We start from the raw sequence: 15,757 nt of genomic DNA on the forward strand, positions 1-15,757 counted from the left end.
TGAGTGGGTAACTTAGAGTTGAGAGCTACAATACACCTCAATCAATAAAACAAGTGTTAATATAATTAACTCATTAGGCGAACACCTAGGCGAAGGTTACATCCCTAGGCTTTTTACCTATTTGAAAACAACCAAAAACAATTAGTCAATCTAGTTTCATTTCTCCAATTGAGCATTGATAATGTAGTTTATAGAAGTAATTTTCAAACCCAACATGATTGGAAGTGTATTTAAGTTGTTCGTCTTCACGCATCAAGTATACACTCTAACACCCATTGTTAGCTCCCTAAGGAAGTCGACCCCGACTCATAGTTGGGTACTATTCTTCCAATGACCTTTTTCACTCATTGTTGAGTGTGGATTTTGACTGGATCACTACTCAACCACTGCTCCCTGCAACGAGCGATCATATTCTACCACCAGGGTATGTTCCAAACTACAGCTTCTCTGCTTCCCCGGGTACCTCTAATGTGCGACCTCCAACAGCACCGGTCAGGAACACCCCTCTCATCGTGTCTGGCATGTCAGTATATACAATCCTACCACCACGTCTTATGATGAGGAAAAAAAATGAGCCAACATCTCAAGATTATGATGGCCAATGCTACTCTCCAAATATGGCTTTTAGGGTCTCGACTCCATATAACCGGACTCCTCAATACGAGTCACCAGTGGAAATTAAAAAGGCTGCCAAGACGGGTGAGCTAGATGAGATGGCCAGAAAAATGAAAAATCTCGAGCAAAACATAAAGAACATACAAGGACTAGGTGGTCATAAAAGTATTTCATTCAGTGATCTATGGATGTTCCCTCACATCCATTTACCACCAGGGTTCAAGACCCCTAAATTTGAGAAATATGATGGACACGGAGACTCTATCGCCCACTTGAAAATGTACTGCAACCAGCTGAGGGGTGCAGGAGGGAAAGAAGAGTTGTTGATGGCTTATTTTGGGGATATTATGGTGGGGGTAGCCTCTGAATGGTTCATTGACCAAGATATCTCCCACTGGCATGTTTAGAATGACATGGCCCAGGCCTTCGTCAAACAATTTCAGTATAACTTTTAATTTTGTGACATATCAAAATTCCTTGTCTAGTATGAAGAAAAAGCCAACTGAAAGCTTTAGAGAGTATGCCATCAAGTTGAGGGAGCAAGCAGCTAGAGTTAAGCCACCCATGGATAACCACGAGTTGATCACTATATTTTTGGAGGCTCAAGATCCTGATTACATCCAAAACATGATGTCTACAATGGGTAGACCTTTTGCAGAAGCGATCAAGATAGGGGAAATGGTCAAAAATGGCCTCAAGACCAGCAGAATTGTAAGTCAGGCTACCTTCAAAGCTACCACCCAAGCAATCCAAAATGGGTCGGGTAGTTTCGCAAATAGAAAGAAGAGAGATGAAGGGTCCATGATGACTTCAGGGTCCAGAGAAGTTCAAAGAGGGGCATCACACCCTTATATGCAAGTTCAGCAGGGGCAGTCCAGCTACCCTCAACATTACTATCCCCCACCAAGTCCTCAATACTCTATGGGCACACCATAGTATATAGTGTTAATGCCTAATCTTATGCTTGGCCTCCCAATAAACAAGTACGGGCACAAGCTCCAAGGATCCCCCGACCTCAGTAGCAAAATTTTTGGACACCCTACAATGCTCGTCCCAGGCAGGATTATGGTCGAGAGCAGAGGCCGGTGGAAAAATTCACTCCATTGGCTGAATAAAACTCTAGTCTATTCCAGAAGTTGAAGCAGATGGGCGTGATTGGACCCATTTTAGACAGGAATCACATTTTTAGGTCAAGTTACAAAGTTTTCTCAGCTGTAGCCGTTGTAGTTTACCATCTGAGGATATGTGTGATCATTTTGGGATAAAAACATCATTGTTTATCATTTTAATTTTATATTATGGCTTTAATTAGTATTTCTTCTTTGTTTTCTTCATTTTCTACTATGAGTATCTAGACATTTATTAGGGTTGTGATCTAACCCTAGGGTGTAAACCTTATGGGCATTTTATATGCTTATTTATGATTGGGTGTTTGTTATTTAGCCTTGTTCATGCTTTAATTTTAGAATTAATGGTTGCAAACATTGATTCATGCCTTTTTGACTTGGTCTTTACTTGACAAAGAGGGACCTAATCTTGGAAAACTTGGCTAACAAGAAATTGGGCTGGTTAAGGATTTGACTAGCCTAATTAAAGGGTTTGAACTAGAGATAGGGAAAATCCGACTTGAACTCATATCAACGATTTAGCTTGATACCCATTTGGTCTTGAGAAAGCCAAATTGAGCAAAATTACTCTATGATCGAGAGTTATTGAGTAGGTACCTTAGAGTTGAGAGCTATAATATACCCCAATCAATAAAATAAGTGTTAATGTAATTAACACATTCGGCGAACACCTAGGTAAAGGTTACATCCCCAGGCTTTCTAAATATTTGAAAACAACCAAAAATAATTAGTCAATCTCTAGTTTTATTTCTCTAATTGAGCATTGATAGTGTAGTTTGTAGAAGTAATCTGCAAAACCAAGGTGATTGGAAGTGTATTTAAGTTGTTTCGTCTTCACGCATCAAGCATATACTCTAACACCCATTGTTAGCTCCCTGAGAAAATTGACCCCAACTCATAGTTGGGTATTATTCTTCCAACGAACTCTTCCACTCATTGTTGAGTGTGGATTGGGAGTGGATCAATTGGTGGCATTGTTGCCGGGGAGTTAAAACGGGTTTAGCTATATATTTGAGTGTGATTTTGGAATATCTTTTTCCCTTCCGTGTTACTAATTTTCTTAAGAAATTGTACGTACAAACATGGAAAACAATGAGCTCGGAAATTTGACTTTGGGGGAATTAGACGGTGAGGAGGAACAAGTAGATGAGGTACCTCAAGTGCCACAAAGAAGAGGCTGGGGACCACAAAAACCCCACCTTCCAACCCCACCTCTACCATATCCACCACAAGCATCTCCACACCGGATATTACCCAATGAAGGTTATGCTAGTGCAATAGTCCTCCCCCGTATTAGGGCAAACAACTTTCAAATCACTAATGTGATGCTCACTTTGCTTGAGCAACGAGATTTCTTTACCGGTGCTCCAACTCAAAATGCTTACAAACATTTGATAGTCTTTGTGGATACATGTTGAGAGAGCAAGCAAACTAATGTATCTGAGGATGAATTGAGGCTGAGGATTTTTCCCTTCTCTATACGGGGAAAAGCTTTAGATTGGTTGAAATGATTGTCGAACCATGCAATTCACACTTAGGATGAGTTGGCGGCCAAGTTCATTGCTAAGTTTTTCTCTCCCGGGAACATGGATACACTTCGAGATGAGTTCTTAGCATTCAAACAAGAGCCGAATGAAACACTACACAAAATATGGGAGCGCTATAGAACAACGGTTAAAGAATGTCCCAACAACGATATGACAAAAAACATATTGCAACAAACCTTTTATCTCGGGATTAACACAACCAAACAATGTGTAGTTAATCAACTAGTCGGTGGAAACTTTATGACTATGCCTTATGTGGAGGCGTGTGAAATATTAGATTAGATGGAGGAAACATTGTCGGCTTGGCAATCCCGGGCCAATATCCCACAAGGTGATCCAAATATGATCCACCTCCACAAAGAATTGCAAGACCATAAGTAAGCCATTGCCGAATTGACCACTATTATGACTCAACTAACAAAGGCTCAACTAAATCAAGTGCAAGCCCCTAAGCAAGTTCATGCTATGGAGGGAGTGAATGTTTTGGTGAAAAGTAAAAGGACTAAGGGTCCAAAAGTGCAAACTCGTGGAGAACTATGTGCAAGATGATGACGGTTTTGACCAAGATGATTCTTACAATGAGCAAGAGGAGGAAGTGCAATATGTGAAATATTTTCAAAGTCAAAGAAACAACTTTCAAGGCCCAAATCAACAACAATGAGCACAAAATAATCATGGCAACTAGAGTTCTAACAATCAAGGGAATTGGCATAACAACAAAAATCAAGGAAATTGGAGTGGAAACAACCAAGGAAATTGGGAGGCAACAACCAAGGAAATTGGGGTAATAATCAAGGCAACCGGGGGTCGGGTTTTCAAAGCCCCCAATGTATCAACAACCAATCAACCGACCTCTTTATTCTTCCCATGGTTCAAGTTCTTCAAACAATGAGATGAGACGTACTGAGAATATGTCCAAAAAAATGATGAAAAAGAATGCCGATTCGGATGCCCAACTTGCCTCACACAACACATTAATCTGCAACCAAGAAGTTCAAATGGGGCAAATCTCTCAAACTCTAAATTCTCATCCCAAGGGTGCACTACCAAGTAACACGGTGGTAAACCCAAAGGGTGGTAACAATACGGTGTATGCTATAGCGGTTATTACAAAAAGTGGAAGAGGTGAGAATGCACCCACCTCAAGTGGATGGCGACTTATTGATGATGACCAAGCAATTTAAGAGGAAGAGATCCCGAACAATATTGTTCAACCAAATGAGGAAATACGGATTGACTTTGATGATAGTGTGGAAGAGACTCAAGAGGGGGTGAACCCGTATAGGAAACACATCATTGACATAACGGAGCTCTTGTGCAAAAGGCAAAGGCACCATTGCCTAAGCCTCCAACTTTGTGCCGAGTTTGATAAACCTCTTTGTGATCTTGGGGAAAGTATAAATTTGATGTGCTATTCGGTTTTCAAGACTTTGGGGATTGGCCAACCAAGATCCACTTCTATGAGATTGCAAATGGCCGATCGTACCATGAAAGGTCGTTGGGTGTGATTGAAGATGTTTTGGTCCGGATTGATAAATTCATTCTTCCGGTGGATTTTGTCATTCTAGATTGTGAATTTGATTATAAAGTGCCAATTATTTTTGGGAGACCTTTCCTTGCTACGGGTAAGGCTCTTTGTGATGTTGAAGCCGGAGAACTCACTTTTCGGTTTGGTAATGAAAATATGGTATTCCATGTGTGCAAGTCCATGCGGCAACCAAATAACAATGATGTGTGTTATTTTGTGGATTTGGTGACTAATGTCATTATTGATGATACAAGTGCTACTATCAATGTTGGTGATATGTTGGAAGTCGTCTTGCTCAACTTTGATGATGACAAGATGGATGGTTTCATGAAATGTTTGAACTCTTTGCAAGGAATTGGGTCGTACAACTATGAACCTCAAAAATTGTCTTTGGATCTTGAAAATAGGAAGACTCCTCCTACAAAGCCTTCTATTGAAGATCCACCTACCTTGGAGTTAAGGTCATTGCCTCCACACCTTAGGTATGAATTTCTTGTCCCTTGTTCTACTTTACCAGTTATTTTTTCCTCTTGTTTGACTAACGTGTAGATAGATTCCACATTGGCGGTGTCACAAAAGAGGAAGAAGGCTATTGGGTGGACCTTGGCGGATATTCGGTGTATAAGCCCCACCTTTTGAATGCATAAGATCAAGTTGGAGGATGGATCTAAACCATCTATTGTACATCAAAGAAGACTCAATGAGTCTATGCAAGAAGTTGTCAAGAAGGAGATTATCAAGTGGTGGGATGCCGGGGTTGTCTACCCCATCTCCGATAGTTCATGGACTTCTCCGGTTCAATGTGTACCAAAGAAGGGAGCATGACGATGGTTACCAATGATAAGAATTAATTGATTCCTACGTGAACAGTGACCGGTTGGAGGGTGTGTATGGATTATCGCAAGCTCAACAAAGTAACAAGGAAGGATCACTTTCCACTTCCTTTCATAGATCAAATGCTCGATAGATTGGCCGTCCCTATTGTCTATTTCTTTCTTGATGGGTACTCGGGCTACAACCAAATTCCCATTACCCCAGAAGATCAAGAGAAAAAAACCTTTACATGTCCCTATGGTACGTTTGCTTTCAAGTGGATGCCATTTGGTTTGTGCAATGCACCGGCGACTTTTCAACGGTGTATGATGGCTATTTTCACGGACATGGTGGAGAACTACCTTGAAGTTTTCATGGATGACTTCTCAGTTGTTGGGGATTCTTTTGATGATTGTATTGAATATTTGGACAAAGTGTTGGGTAGATATGACGAAACCAACTTGGTACTCAATAGGGAGAAATGCCATTTCATGATTGAGAGAGGTATTTCCCTTGGCCATAAAATCTCAAGAAATGGAACTGAAGTTGACAAGGAAAAGATTGAGGTGATTTCTAAGCTTCCACCCCAACTTCGGTGAAGGGTATTTGGAGTTTCCTAGGCTATGCGGATTTTTACCGGTGCTTTATTAAAGATTTCTCTAAAGTGGTGAACCCGTTGGGCAAGCTCCTTGAGAAGGTTTCCAAGTTCAATTTCAATGATGATTTCATAATATCTTTTGAATTGTTGAAGCTCAAGTTGACAACTACTCCCATAATCACCGCTCCAAATTGGAGTGTGCCTTTTGAACTCACGGGTGATGCAAGTGACGTAGAGGTTGGGGCTGTTTTGGAGAAACATATCAATAAGATTTTTCATCCGATCTACTATGCTAGTAAAACCATAAATAGTGGACAAGTCTACTATACCGTTATGGAGAAAGATCTCCTTGCTATTGTGTTTGCAATTAAGAAGTTCCGCCCGTACTTGATAGGTGCAAAGGTTATTGTCCATACGGACCATGCGGCACTTCGATATCTTATGAGCAAAAAGGACTCCAAAGCTCGGTTGATGATATGGATACTCTTGTTACAAGAATTTGATATTGACATCCAAGATAGTAAAGGTAGTGAAAACCAAGTGGCAGACCACTTGTCTCGTTTAGAGGAGGAGGGGAGGCCACATGATGGCCTTGAAATTAATGACTCAATTCCCGATGAGCAAATTTTGGCAATTTCAATGAAAGAGGTACCATGGTTCACGGACTTGGCAAATTTTCTTGTGTGTGAAATCATTCCGGATGAGTTCTGTTCAAGCCAAAGGAAGAAGCTCAAAAGGGATTGTCAAGATTATTATTGGGATGAACCATACCTTTTTCAGATTTGTACGTATGGGGTGATTAGGAGGTGTGTACCGGAAGAAGAACAAGGTGATATTCTTGGGGCTTCTTATTTTTCGCCATATGGTGGTCATCATGGTGGAGCAAGAACGGCGGCCAAAATGCTTAGTTGTGGTTTCTATTGGCCTACTAATTACAAGTATGCTAATGAGTTGGGGAAAATATTTGATGAATGTCAACGGGCCAGTGGAATCTCAAATAAAAATGAAATGCCTCTCACAACCATTTTGGAGATTGATATTTTTTATGTTTGGGACATTGACTCCATTGTCCCTTTTGTGAGTTCTTGTGGAAATACCTACATCTTGGTCACGGTGGATTATGTGTCCAAATGGGTTGAGGCCTGCTTTATCCAACAATGACGCGAGAAGTGTAGTGGCCTTATTGAAGAAGAATATTTTCACAAGATTTGGCACTCCACGTGCAATCATAAGCGATGGGGGGTCACACTTTTGCAACAAAGCCTTTGACACTTTACTTAACAAGTATGGTATTACTCACAAGGTCACGACTCTCTATCACCCACAATCTAGTAGGCAAGTGGAAGTCTCCAACGGAGAGATAAAGAGCATCTTGCCTAAAAAGGTGAATGCTAATCGGACGGATTGGCCCAAGAAGCTTGATGATGCGTTATGGGCTTATCGGACGGCTTACAAAACACCTATCGAAATGTCTCCATACCGGTTGGTGTTCAAGAAATCTTGTCATCTTCCAGTGGAACTATAGCACAAGGCAATGTGGGCTCTAAATAAATTGAATCTTAATTGGTATATAGACGTTAACTTGAGGGTTTCACTTTTGAATGAATTGGATGAGTTCCGGTACCATGCATATGCGAGTTCGTTCTTGTACAAAGAAAAGAATAAATATCTTCATGACAAATACATTTGGAACAAAGATTTCAAGGTGGGCGATCTTATATTGTTGTTCAACTCAAGGTTGAGAATGTTTTCCGGGAAGCTAAAATCCAAGTGGAGTGGTCCATTTGAAAATTATTGGTATGACACTTTTTGGTGTATTAGACTTAAAGAACAAAAACAATGAAGTATTCTGAGTCAATGATCACCAGGTGAAGCACTACTTGGGCAAGGTTGGAGATAGCCACGTGGTGGCGGTCATTTACATCACTTGAGGGTATTTTGCATCGTGTCGCTATGTTAAATCAAACGTATCTTAGGAGGCAACCCAAGTTCTTTTCCTTTTCTTTTGTAGTTAGGTGTTATTTGTGCTCTAACTTGATTTGAAGTGTGCTACAGGGTTGAGTGTGACTTGCAAGAAAGGTGAACTAAAAAATGGCTAAGTATTCAACGATCTGCGAACCTCACTTTATTTGTGTGGACCGCACATTTTTGTGTGCCACGGAATGAGGGCATTCGCGGCCGCACATTTCTCATGCGGACTGCACAATTGGATTCTTGCAAAAGTGTAAAAATGTTAACTCTCTGAAGTTTGATCCTGTCAGTGTGGAGGCTAATGTGAGACTGCAAGAGAAAATTTGCGGCCGCACCCAAAAATGTGTCGACCACACATTTTGATCAGAGACGGCTGACCCAGGTGACAGAGTGCAGACCGCACATGGAAATCTGCAGTCGCACTCGTCCCTTTTCCTTCTTAGGATTTTTAGTATAAATAAGAAACTTGAGTTTATTTTACACTTTTCCCTCTCCTAAAAATCATATCTGCAAGTTTCTTGAAAATATTTCACTGCCCTCACTCACAACCACCTGCGCTTATATACCCAATGCACTCACTCTATCGAGTATGCTTCATTTCATATTAAATTTTTGTGTTAGTTTAATTTTTAAAATTTTAGTTTCTTTATAGGCCATTTGTTATTAGAATTCATCTATGTGTCCATGTGGGTTAGATTTGAACTAGGCAGTTGATAATACAGGCTATCATGGTACATTTACTTTCAAGCGGATGCCATTTGGTTTGTGCAATGCACCGGTAAATTTTCAACGGTGTATGATGGCTATTTTTGCGGACATGGTGGAGGACTACCTTGAAGTTTTCATGGATGACTTCTCGATGGTTGGGTATTCTTTTGATGATTTTCTGGAAAATTTGGATAAAGTGTTGGGTAGATGTGACAAAACCAACTTGGTACTCAATTGTGAGAAATGCCATTTCATGGTTGAGGAAGGTATTTCGCTTGGCCATAAAATCTCAAGAAATGGAATTGAAGTTGATAAGGAAAAGATTGAGGTGATTTCTAAGCTTCCACCCCCAACTTCGGTGAAGGGTATTCGGAGTTTCCTAGGCCACGCGGGTTTTTACCAGTGCTTTATCAAAGATTTCTCTAAAGTGGTGAACCCGTTGGGCAAGATCCTTGATAAGGATGCCAAGTTCAATTTCAATGATGATTGCATGAGAGCTTTTGAATTGTTGAAGCTCAAGTTGAAAACTACTCCCATCATCACCGCTCCAAATTGGAGTGTGCCTTTTGAACTCGTGGGTAATGCAAGTGACATAGCGGGTGGGGCTGTTTTGGGGCAACGTATCAACAAGATTTTCCATCCGATCTACTATGCTAGTAAGACCATGAATAGTGCCCAAGTCAAATAAAGTCAAATTGGGCAAAATCACTCTATAACCGAGAGGTATTGAGTGGGTAACTTAGAGTTGAGAGCTATAATACACCTCAATCAATAAAACAAGTGTTAACATAATTAACCCATTAGGCGAATACCTAGGCGAAGGTTACATCCCTAGGCTTTTTACCTATTAGAAAACAACCAAAAATAATTAGTTAATCTCTAGTTTCATTTCTCTAATTGAGCATTGATAATGTAGTTTATAGAAGTAATTTGCAAAACTAACATGATTGGAAGTGTATTTAAGTTTTTCATCTTCACGCATCAAGTATACACTCTAGCACCCATTGTTAGCTCCCTGAGGAAATTGACCCCGACTCATAGTTGGGTACTATTCTACCAATGACCTTTTCCACTCATTGTTGAGTGTGGATTGGGAGTGGATCACTACTCAACCACTACTCCCTGCAACGAGCGATCATATTCTACCACCAGGGTATGTGCCAAACTACAGCTTCTCTGCTGCCCCTAGTACCTCAAATGTGTGACCTCCAACAGCACCGGTCAGGAACACCCCTCTCGTCGTGTCTAGCATGTCAGTATATATAATATCGCCACCACCTCCTATGACGAGGCCAAACAACGAGCCACCATCTCAAGATTATGATGTCCAATACTACTCTTCAAATATGGCTTTCAGGGTCTCGGGTCCATACAATCGGACTCCTCAGTACGAGTCACCAGTGGAAATTGAAAAGGCTGCCAAGACGGGTGTTCCAGATAAGATGGCCAAAAAAATGAGAAGTCTCTAGCAAAACATAAAGAACATACAAGGACTAGTGGTCACAAAAGTGTTTCATTCAGTGATCTATAGATGTTCCTTCACATCCATTTACCACCAGGGTTTAAGACCCCAAAATTTGAGAAATATGATGGACACGGCGACTCTATCACCCACTTGAAAAGGTACTACAACCAGTTAAGGGGTGCAGGAGGAAAAGAAGAGTTTCTAATGGCTTATTTTGGGGATAGTCTGGTGGGGGTAGACTCTAAATGGTTCATTGACCAAGATATCTCCCACTGGCATGTTTAGGACGACATGGCTCAGGCCTTCATCAAACAATTTTAGTATAACTATTAATTTTGTGCCAGATCGAAATTCCCTGTCTAATATGAAGAAAAAGCAGACTGAAAGCTTTAGAGTGTATGCCATCAAGTTAAGGGAGCAAGTAGCTAGAGTTAAGCCACCCATGGATAACCACGAGTTGATCACTATTTTTTTGGAGGCTCAAGATATTACATCTAAAACATGATGTCTGCAATGGGTAAACCTTTTATAGAAGCGATCAACATAGGGGAAATGATCGAAAATTGCCTCAAGACTGGCAGAATTGTAAGTCATGCTGCCTTCAAAGCTACCACCAAAGCAATCCAAAATGGGTCGGGAAGTTTCACAAATAGAAAGAAGAAAGATGAAGGGTCCGTGATGACTTCAGGGTCCAGAGAAGTTTAGAGAGGGGCATCACACCCTTATATGCAAGTTCAGTATGGGCAGTCCAGCTACCCTCAACATTACTATCCCTCACCAATTCCTCAATACTCTATGGGCCCACCATAGTACATAGTGTTTAATTCCCAATCTTATGCTCGACCTCCCAATCAACAAGTACGAGCGCCAGCTCCAAGGATCCCCAAACCTCAGCAGCAAAATTTCTGGGCACCCTACAATGCTCGTCCCAGGAAGGATTATGGTCGAGAGCAGAGGCGAGTGGAAAAATTCATTCCATTGGCTAAATCATACTCTAGTCTGCTCTAGAAGTTGAAGCAGATGGGCGTGATTGGACCCATCGCTCCCCACCATATGCATCTCGATTCACATGGATTTCAAGAAAATGCTAGATGTAAATATCATTCAGGTGCCCTGGGGCATATCACTGATGACTGTTGGACTTTGAAAAGAGCCATAGAAAGACTCATTGCTAAAACATTGATTGTAGTGATAAATACCCTCCTAATATAACAAACAACCCGTTACCAGCACACAATGATGTTCATTTTATGGGAATAATTGGCCGAGATCAAGAATAAAAGTCGGTTGGTCGAGTAAAAATGATAGTGGGAATGATTCAAGAAGTTACAGGACTGGAAGTAAGTCCAAGCCGAGATCTGCCGTTAATTGTGAAAGGCGCATAGAGCTCATAGAAAGCAACTTTATTTGTTTCAAAAATCTTAAGGTTGGAAGTCTGCTCCAGTGTTCCAAGCACAAGGTTGTATGTCCTGGGAGGCTACCTCGTCATGAGGCAGAATCAAGGTGGTACAAAAGGTATAACAAGGTCGATCATAATCAAACCCATCGTGCAACCCCGTGTGACAAACACAAAAACCATTCCTTGGAACTACAACAAAACTATGGTGACCTACAAAGGCAAGGAAATCATAGAAGAAGTGGGGGAAACTAGAGGTTTGGCTAGATCGGGGAGGTGTTACTCTACAGAAGAGTTGAGGAAGGTCAAGCAAATCAAAGAAGGCCAAATGCCAATAAAGAAATCAGTCATTGAAGAAGAGGCGGAAGAGTTATTGAACAAGATAAAAGTTCAGGATTACTCAATCATTGATCAGTTGAGAAAGACTCACGCTCAAATCTCTCTGCAATCTTTGCTCATACGTTCAGAAAATCATGCTCATGTACTAATCAAGATCCTTAACGAGGCACATGTCTCAGAGAAGACCACAATGAATCATTTAGAGAAGATGGCCAATAAATTTTTAAGGTAAACAGAATCTCCATTACTAATGATGAACTCCCCGAGGAGGGGGCCGGGAACAATAGGGCTTTGCACCTGACTGTCAAATGTGAGGAGCACTATGTAAAGAAAGTCATGGTTGATGGAGGCTCAAGTGTAGATGTATGCCCTCTCTCTACTTATCAAAGCATGAAAATCAATACAGACAGAATCCGACCCAGCAATTTCCGCATCCTGTCTTTTGATGGCTCAGCGAGAGATACCACTGGGGGAGATCCACCTCACCATGACAATTGGGACGGTTGATTTTGAAATTGTCTTCCAAGTAGTAGACATGGAAACTTCTTATAACTTTTTTCTTGGAAGGCCATGGATCCATATGGCTCAAGCTGTGCCATCCACCTTGCATCAGATGCTCAAGTTCGAACATCACAGGCAATAAATTATTGTTCACGGAGAAGGCAAGTCATCCATTTATAAAGACCCGTTAATCCTGTGTATTGAGGCCAATGAAGGGTATGAGTCCATTGTCTATCAGGCTTTTGAAGTGGTTGATGTGGACCATGTTGAGGAAGGAAATCCCATTCTGCATCCTCGTCTTTCCGCCACATCTTTAATGGTGGCTGCACATAAGCTGAGACAAGGCTATGAGCTAGGAAAAGGCTTGGGGGCATCATTATAAGGAATTTCCAAACCCATTTCTCCCTTAGTAACAAGGGTATTTTTGGCTTAGGCTTCAGTCCAACACAAGCAGATGATGATAAATCCAATCACCGCAAAAGGCATGGGTGGGCCTTGAAGAAACCGATCCCTCGCATTTTTACACTTTTGTCCAACCACCACTCCAAGAGGGTCAAAATTCCTCGGCGCAGGAAAACATTAATAAAATTCACCATGGCCTCAGCAAGATGTTTTCTGAAGTGAATATGATCCAGTCTGGTAAAGGCACTAGTCGTGCCGATATGCAACTAATTGGACCAGACACCATGCTCAACAACTGGGAAGCAACTCCTCTCCCCACAAGGAAGGAATCTTGGTAGTTTGCTTTTACAGCTTCTTTTTATATTTGGATTACTTCCAGGGTTGTAATCCAAACATCTCAGTATGGTTGCTTTGTTTGATGTTAACCCTTCTATCCTTTCAAATTCAATAAAAATGCAGTTCAGTTCCTTATGTAGTTCTCTATCTTTTCCTTTTTTCCTTTTTATAATTCCTGCCATTTTGTTTCCATTTTAGTTTTATTAATGTCGGCCTTAATAACATGACATGCATGCGGAATTCACGCCTAGATCTTAAAAAATTATTTAATTTCAAAATAATGCATCAAGAGGTTGAATATGATAAAGATGAGGTTATTGAGGAAATAAAAAAGAATTGGAACAATTTGAAAATAAGCCTAAGCTCAACCTCAATGAAACTTAGATGATTAATATCGGAAGTCATAAAGAAGTTAGAGAAATAAAGATAAGCATTCACACTGAATAAAAAATCAGAGATGCCTTGATTTAACTTTTATTTGAATATAGAGATGTGTTGGGTTGGTCTTATCATGATATGCCGGGTTTAAGTACTGATCTAGTGGTTCATAAGCTTCTCGCGTATTTTGATTTTCTACCAATTTAACAGAAGCAACGAAAATTATAAAACGGACATGAGTGATAAAATCAAAGAGGAAATAATAAAGCAATTGAGCTCCAATGTAGTCACAGAGTCGTCTGATACACCACTTAGGTGGCAAATGATGTGCCTGTGCCAAAGAAGGATGGAAACATAAGAGTATGTGTTGACATAGAGACTTGAATGAAGCAAGTCCAAAGGATAATTTTCCTCTACCAAATATCCACATACTTGTAGATAATTGCGCTAAGCACGAGATACAATCTTTCGTAGATTGCTATGCTGGGTACCACCAGATTCTAATGGATGAGGATGATGCATAAAAGATCGCTTTCACCACTCCATAGGGTACATATTGTTATAGGGTCATGATATTCGGTTTGAAGAATGCAGGGGCAACTTACATGAGAGCCATGACCATCATTTTTCATGGCATGATACATAAAGAGATTGAAGTATATGTCGATGATGTCATCATAAAGTCAAAGACACAGGTTGATCATGTGCGCGATTTGAAAAAGTTCTTTGAACGACTGCAAAGATACGACCTTAAGGTCAATCCAGCCAAATGTGTATTTGGGGCTTCGTCTGGGAAACTCCTCGATTTTATTGTCAGCTGGAGAGGCATCGAATTGGATCCATCTAAGATAAAGTCCATTTGAGATTTTCCACCCCCGAAGAACAAAATTGAAGTCATGAGTTTGCTCAGTAGGTTGAACTACATTAGTAGGTTCATTGCTCAGCTCACAACCACATGCGAGCCCATCTTTAAGTTGCTGAAAAAAGATCTTGCTATCAAGTGGATGGAATATTGCTAAAAAGCTTTAACAAGATCAAAGACTATCTGTCCAAACCCCCTGTATTGGTCCCACTCGAGCCTGGTAGGCCTTTATTTTTATATCTATCAGTGATGGATAATTCCTTTGGATGTGTTCTGGGTCATCATGATGCGACATGCAAAAAGGAACAAGCAATCTAGTATTTGAGCAAGAAATTCACCAATTATGAGGTCAAGTATACCTTGTTGGAGAGAAAATGTTGTGCTCTGACTTGGGTTGCTCAGAATCTTAGCCATTATCTTTTGGCCTACACTAATTACCTCATATCCAAAATGGATCCTTTGAAGTACATCTTCCAAAAGCCAATGCCCACCGGCAAACTCGCAAAATGGCAAATTCTGCTAACACAGTTCGACATCGTCTATGTCACTCGCACCGCAATGAAAGCACAGGCTTTGGCAGATCATTTGGCAGAGAATCCAGTTGATGATGATTACAAGCCACTAAGCACGTACTTCCCAGATGAAGAGGTCAACTTAATAGAGGAAGTAGTTCCGGACGACAGTCATGTATGGAAAATGTATTTTGATGGGATTGTCAATATCAAAGGAGTTAGGATCGGGGCAATCCTTATCTCACATATTGGACAACATTACCCTGCAACGGCGCCCGTCTTTGATTTTTCTGTACCAATAATATGGAAAAATATGAGGCTTGTATCATGGGTATGACAATGTCCCTCGATCTGGACGTGAATGAGCTATTGGTTATGGGAGATTCTAACTTGCTTATCCGGCAATCCCAAGGCAAATGGGAGACTAGAGATATCAAGCCTATTCCATATAGACAATGTGTGCAAGACCTTAGCAAAAGATTCAAATCCACTAAGTTCAGGTACATTCCCAGGTTTCACAACGAGCTAGTCGATGCCTTGGATACTTTAGCCTCGATGCTTCCTTATCCAAGCAACACTCATATTGATCCACTAGAAATCCATGTTCAGAATCAACACGGTTACTGCAATATAATTGATATAGAACCAGATGGTGAACC

The 15,757-nt window shown here is 40.8% G+C and overlaps 1 protein-coding gene across 1 annotated transcript; it reads left to right on the forward strand.

Annotated features, from left to right (window-relative positions):
- The first annotated feature begins 617 nt into the window (after nucleotides 1-617).
- Nucleotides 618-1,551, forward strand: LOC138908113 (uncharacterized). The gene is made up of 2 exons (XM_070198753.1): nucleotides 618-1,012; nucleotides 1,101-1,551. Exons 1-2 carry the CDS (start codon nucleotides 618-620, stop codon nucleotides 1,549-1,551), a joined length of 846 nt encoding a protein of 281 aa, XP_070054854.1.
- Nucleotides 1,552-15,757: the final 14,206 nt, after the last annotated feature.

The sequence above is a fragment of the Nicotiana tomentosiformis genome, chromosome 3 (assembly GCF_000390325.3).
Source record: "Nicotiana tomentosiformis chromosome 3, ASM39032v3, whole genome shotgun sequence".
Lineage (NCBI taxonomy): Eukaryota > Viridiplantae > Streptophyta > Magnoliopsida > Solanales > Solanaceae > Nicotiana > Nicotiana tomentosiformis.

Coding starts and splice junctions, on each gene's coding strand:
- LOC138908113 (XM_070198753.1), top strand. CDS start 618: ATGGCTTTTAGGGTCTCGACTCCATATAACCGGACTCCTCAATACGAG. Junction 1,013..1,100: donor GACCAAGATATCTCCCACTG/GCATGTTTAGAA, acceptor TTCCTTGTCTAG/TATGAAGAAAAAGCCAACTG.